General features: G+C 64.1%; 1 protein-coding gene across 1 annotated transcript in view; it reads right to left on the minus strand.

Moving 5' to 3' along the window:
- Window positions 1-2,060: 2,060 nt before the first annotated feature.
- The window catches only part of MED16 (mediator complex subunit 16), a 13,605-nt gene continuing 9,960 nt past the window's right edge, over window positions 2,061-5,705 (minus strand). Inside the window, exons 12-15 of the mRNA XM_032394899.1 lie at window positions 4,950-5,142; window positions 4,465-4,681; window positions 3,206-3,289; window positions 2,061-2,720 (exon numbers count right to left, since the gene is read on the minus strand). Of these exons, the coding sequence (XP_032250790.1) occupies window positions 2,594-2,720; window positions 3,206-3,289; window positions 4,465-4,681; window positions 4,950-5,142 (621 nt within the window). The 3' untranslated portion in view covers window positions 2,061-2,593. The remainder of the gene's footprint in view (window positions 2,721-3,205; window positions 3,290-4,464; window positions 4,682-4,949; window positions 5,143-5,705) is intronic.

Raw genomic sequence — 5,705 nt, forward strand, 5'->3', positions numbered from 1 at the left:
GCGCCCCGCCTGCACTGAGCACGCGCCGCCGGCCGCGGGGGACGAGGACCCGAGGGCGGCGAGGACGCGGCTCCACGCTTCGGCCGCAGGGGGGCGCCCCGACTCTTCCACCCGGGATGGGGTAGGGGCTCACGTCCCAGGTGCCCCTGCCGTTCGGGCGGACGTCCGGCCCTCTGTCCGGCCTCCCAAGCGGGGCGGGAGGGCCCACTGTGTGCGAGGCCCTGCTCTGGGCTGAGCTTTAGGTACACAGACCCTCTGAAGTCAGTCGTGTTCTTGGGACCCATGTCCCACATCGGGAAACTGAGGCTCAGAGGCTTCGTGACTCCCCTGAGATCCGAGGAAGCTCCCGGCAAAGCCTGGATCCGACCCCAGAACCACAGCACCTGCGCTCGTGGTCATCGCCAGGTGCTCCAAGGTTCACAGAGTAAGTTAGGTGGATGGGTGTCCCAGAGCAGCCACACTGATGGGCGCCCTGGGCCTCAGTTTACCCTTCTGGGCAACGACAAGGAGGTCGGAGGGCAGAACCCAGGCCCTGAGGCCCTTTGCCATCTCCCACCTGGATGAGGAGCCACTGAGACCCAGCACCCGCTAGGCCCCGGGTGTCAGGCTTGGCCCACAGAGGGGTTCATGACTTCCCTTTTGTTGAGAAGGAGACTGAGGGTCTGAGAGGTGAAGTCATGGGCCCCACTGGGGGTTGGGGAATTGGGACTGGAACCTGTGGCCATGTTTTACCTTCCTACTACAGGGTGTTCACCTTGGAGTCATACGCTCATTCGTACACAAGCGCTTACTGAGCACCTACTCTGTGCTCAGCCCTGGGCTGCGCACTGTGGACACAGACACCTGCTCGTAATAACTTAGTCCAGTCTTCCTCACAGCGTGGCGGCACGGGCTCCAGAATGAGGGGACCCAGACCCCACCTCTTGACGGGAGTCATGTTCACGTCATAAAACCACAACTTAACCTTAAACCCGTGATGTGAGTGCAGAACGGGCCCGTTGTTCTAAAACAAGTAACCAGCTTAGAAAGTAGGACTTGAGAGAGACAATGGCTAAAGAGGACGGGGCCCAGTGAGGGGTGTGGAGGGCCAAGCAGAAGCATGAGGTTCATGAGCCCTGAACCTCAACCACGCAGACGGCACAGCAGTGGGGGCTGGGCACCATCCGGGGGGAAGGACCCCATGGAGCTCGCCTCCAGGGAGAAGAGCTCTCTTCCCTGCTCCCCAAAACTGTCCCCGACTCTGCCCTACATGTGAGGTAGACTAAAAATCTGCCCATCTTCCCCCACTGGCTCACGGATGGCTCTGTCCATCAGCAGCGCCCACTCACCCAGGTACGCCTCGACCAGGGGAGGCTGCCCTTGGGGTCCCCGTGTCACTAAAGGGAGACCAGGCAGTGGTGACCAGCAGGGTGGGAGGCAAGGCGGGCGGCAGGAGCCCGCCAACTCAGTCAAGGGCCGGCTCCCCACCTCCACGCCTGCCCCCAGCGCTGGCCCGCAAATGCCAAGTCCCCGCAGAAAGCGTCAGCTCCAACAGCAGGCTCTCCTGGGCAACACGGGCCCAGCCAGGTAATGGGGCTCACAGAGCTTCCCCCCCGCCAGCGCACGCGCAGCATTTACCTCCCGGGGGCATCCACCTGGCCTGCCCTCCCTGAGCCTTCCAGCAGGAAAACAAGAGAACCAATTAGCGCTCCACAGGCAGGGCACTCTGTCTGGAGGCCTGGGGAGCAGGACATAATTGGGAAAAGTGCTTGTTGGCAGAAGGCGGAACCCCTGGGGGGACCAGGCGTGAGCTTCCAGAAACCCAGGGGCCTCGGTGTGGGGGGGGCGGGGGGGGGGGGGAGATGATCGAGTGGGGAGGCAGGGAAAAAGGATATAGACACACACATCAACAGAAGCCCACCCACCATGCCCGGCCCGCGACTCCCCGCAGGAACCTGTGATTAGCACACAGTAGGTGCTCCATAAATGTTGACAGCAAGACAGTGACACGCGGGCACGGGAGCCCAGAACTGGGGGGCGGGGACGGGGAGGGGCAGCACCCGGCGCCAACATGACACCTGTGACCGGCAGGACGTTTATTGGGCCTGCTGAGGTCAGAACCACCCGGATGCGCTGGCAGGGGCAGGTGAGGAGACGGAAGCGGGTGTCCCGGCGGCTGTCACTGGCAGCACCCACGCAGATGCCCGGCAGCTCACAGGTTTGCGTGGCACATTCTGAAGAACGGAGGCCCGGGGCATCCCGGACCCTCGGAGCCAGGATCTGGGGCACCCAGAGGGGCCGCTGAGGCCTGGGCGTCCAGGGAGGGCACCACGCGTGCTGTGGTCCTGAGCCCGTGAGATCCACAGGCCCGTCTCGGTCACCACCTGGCACAGGTGGCTGGGCCCCTCCACCCCGGGTCCACCATAAGGCTTCGAGGGAGAGAAAGCAGCCCCGACGGGGCCGCAGGGCACCAACGTGAGGCTTCAGGCCACGTCCTCCCCTGCCCCGTCCAGTGACGGGGCCCGGAAAGCCAACTTCCAGGACGCCTATTTTGCAAAGCACCCGATGAAGGTCTGGAGTGTGTGGAATGCCACGTCACCAGCGAGGGCCCTGGTCAGGGGTAGCTGAGGGGCACCCGCCGCCACAGACCCCCACACAGGCAGTTCTTAATCCAGCGCTGCTCCCACTGTTTGACAGCTGTCGTCTTATTGGGTGACCTGAGCATGGTGACACAGCCGCACCTGGGGGCGGAGCCGGGCGGGTGAGCCCTGGCTGGGCTGTCCTCCCACCTGCCACTGGGCCTTGGCACATGCTGCTTCCCCCCCCCAAGAGTGCTGTTCCCAGCACCACCCAACGCCGAGCTGGCTCCTCCACATCCTTCCACCCCAGCTCAGGCATCACCCCCTCACCTCCATGAGCAGATGAGGTGGGGTTGTGGGGTTTTTGAGGCTCGGCCGCCCCCTAGCAGCAGTGACCCCAGGAGCCATAACTCGCATCCAGGGTTCTCTGGCAACAACTGGGGCTGTATTTGCACAGGGCCCATGCTTCGTTTCTGTATTGTCGGGCTCCTGAGCGCTCCCCCAGGGCAGCCGCAAGCTGCGTGCTCACCCGTACCCAGACACTTGCTCACCGCCGGTGCCCGAGGCGGGGACACCTGGCAGCCCCGTGGGGGAGGCACTCCCGTGACCCATGTCGATGGAGGGTGTCCGAGGTGGGCAGCGCTCACCTGGTGCAGGCCTTGCACTCCTCCGTGGGGTAGGCTCCCAGGTGCAGCCTCCGCAGGTGGTCGATCTTGGGCTGGCCCGGTGCCCTGGCGGACGAGAGAGAACGTGCGCGGCTCAGGGGTCCACGCGCACACGTGCGCTCACGCGCGCACACAGACACACACCTCCCTCTGACGTGCCCGCCCTCCGCCTGCAGACACAGCAGCGCTGGAAGGCACGGGAGAACCCATGGGAGGGGACCTGGGGGCTGGGCGGGGCTGTACCAGTATTAAATACATCTGAACTTTCCAGAACAATGAATTTAAGACCTCCTTGTGGGGACACCTGGGTGGCTCAGTTGTTAAGCGTCTGCCTTCGGCTCAGGTCATGATCCCGGGGTCCTGGGATCGAGCCCCGCATCGGGCTCCCTGCTCGGCGGGAAGCCTGCTTCTCCCTCTCCCACTCCCCCTGCTTGTGTTCCCTCTCTCGCTGTCTTTCTCTGTCAAATAAACAGTCTTTAAAAAAAAAAAAAAATTCCCTTGTGATCGACCCCCTCTTAAAAGTTTTTCCTGAAAGCCAAGCACAAATGAAAGCCTGGTACTTATCAAGCGGTCCTTCCCGTTATGACACAAGAAAGATGCCAGAAGCTTGTGGAGCCCAATGCCCGAAGTATTTCACCCAAAGGAGGCCACACGGGGCTAACTGTCTTCATTTGGCTCATCTACGTTTTCTAAAATTTCCACCGAAAGTAACAGATGCGTGGGGAATTCACGCGAGTCTGTCACGTGAGTGTCTGAAATGGAGAAGCACCTTGCGTGACGTCGGATCAGTGCATCTTTCCTGCCTAAAGAGCGGGGACGAAACCCTGCCCCAGGTGCTGCTCGGCAGTAGGGCTGACCCCACCCACGCGTTCCAACGGCAGCTGCCCAGGGCAGGTTCCGGAGGTTGCCTCTCGCCCCGAGAGCACCCTGCCTGATGCTGTGGTTTGTCCACCCGGGGCCCTGGGCCACACTGCAGCGTCTGCACTATGCTCTTCCACAGGGGGCCATGGGCCGCGTAGGACATGCTTGAGCTCCACAGGGGCTGGGGCCTGAGTCAGAACCGGCCACGCGACACTCCACGCAGGGGGACAGACTGGAGGGACGGTGACGCACACAGATGCCCAAGCGCAGGCATGGACAGGCGGCAGGGCCATCACCGGCCGAGTGAGGATGGCTCCCGGGCCAGCGTCACGATCAAGGCCAGAGAGCAACGGCTGGCCCGGCGCAGCGGTGGCACGCACCTGACAAGGCCGTCCAGCTGCAGGGTGCTGGCGCCGGCGGGCAGCGTGGGGGCCCTGCCGAAGTGCAGGCGCAGAGGCTGCTTGGGCGGCAGGCGGCTGACCAGGCCGTCGCTGACGGGCAGCCAGTCCAGGCTGGGGATGAGCAGCTGGCTGGGCAGCAGGCAACACTCATCCACAAGGGCCTCATCCGGCTCGCTCGTGGGGCCCTCATCACGGCCTGCGGGGAGGGGACCATGCGGATGCACTGCCGGCCGTGGAGCGCCAGGCTCCCCGACTAACGAGCACGCAGCGAGCCCTGGGCTCCCTTCCTGGCATCAGGAATCCAGCGACACGAGACAGCAGACGGTGCTGTCGCTCCATGAGCATCTGTGCTGGGCACTGGGGACCATGACAGTCTGACCTGGGGGCTGGTATTTGGGGGCTGGGGGCTCTCAGCCAGGACTTGTATTGTGGCGGGGGGACGAAGGCTGGGGGCGGGGTCTTACAGCAGATCCAGAGCTTGGTGAGCAGGCGGAAGAGCAGCGACATGCTGTCCTGGGTGTCTGAGGTGGCCGTGTACACGGGCAGGCAGCTGGGCTTCAGCAGGCCCCAGATGCGGATGACGACCATCAGCTCCCGCAGCATGCCCAGCGAGGTGCCGTCCCGCAGGAAGCTGTGGCCCGGCCGCAGCGGGGAGCCCTACAGGGAGAGGCACTCGGGCTGTACGCCTAAGTGTGTACAGCATTCTGGGACCTCAGCGTGTGGGGAAACAGGCCAGGGCAGCCCCGGGCACTGGGCCACCGGCATTCCGGAAGCAGAGTCAGCGACTCCAGCAACCAGCCACCGTGTGGTGCCAGGAGGAGGCAGCGAAGCGGTTACCCCTGGCGGCCAACACGTGGGGAAGGGGCAAGAGGGATTTCAAATCGTCCTGGGAGGGGCAGAGGATTTAAACGTGGGGCAGGAGATGCACTCGGCCACCCTCGTGGCCTGGGGTCAGGGCGGGTGTGGGGCTTACCCCTGTGCACAAGCCCCGGGGGAAGGTGGGTGCACACAGCTCACTTCCCCTGAACTCTGGGGGGACGAGGCGGGGCGCTGCTGCAGAAGAGTGGGGCGCTGCTGGAGAGGGGGGCGGGGACGCTGCTGCAAGGGGGCGGGGCACTGCTGCAGAGGGGGGCGGGGCGCGGCGGCGGAGGGGGGGCCGGCGGGGCGGCAGCGCGCTGGGCGTTTTTTTTTTTTTTTTTTTTTTCATCCGCATCTGGGGC

This window comes from Phoca vitulina, unplaced genomic scaffold (assembly GCF_004348235.1).
Source record: "Phoca vitulina isolate PV1807 unplaced genomic scaffold, GSC_HSeal_1.0 scaffold81, whole genome shotgun sequence".
Taxonomy (NCBI): domain Eukaryota; kingdom Metazoa; phylum Chordata; class Mammalia; order Carnivora; family Phocidae; genus Phoca; species Phoca vitulina.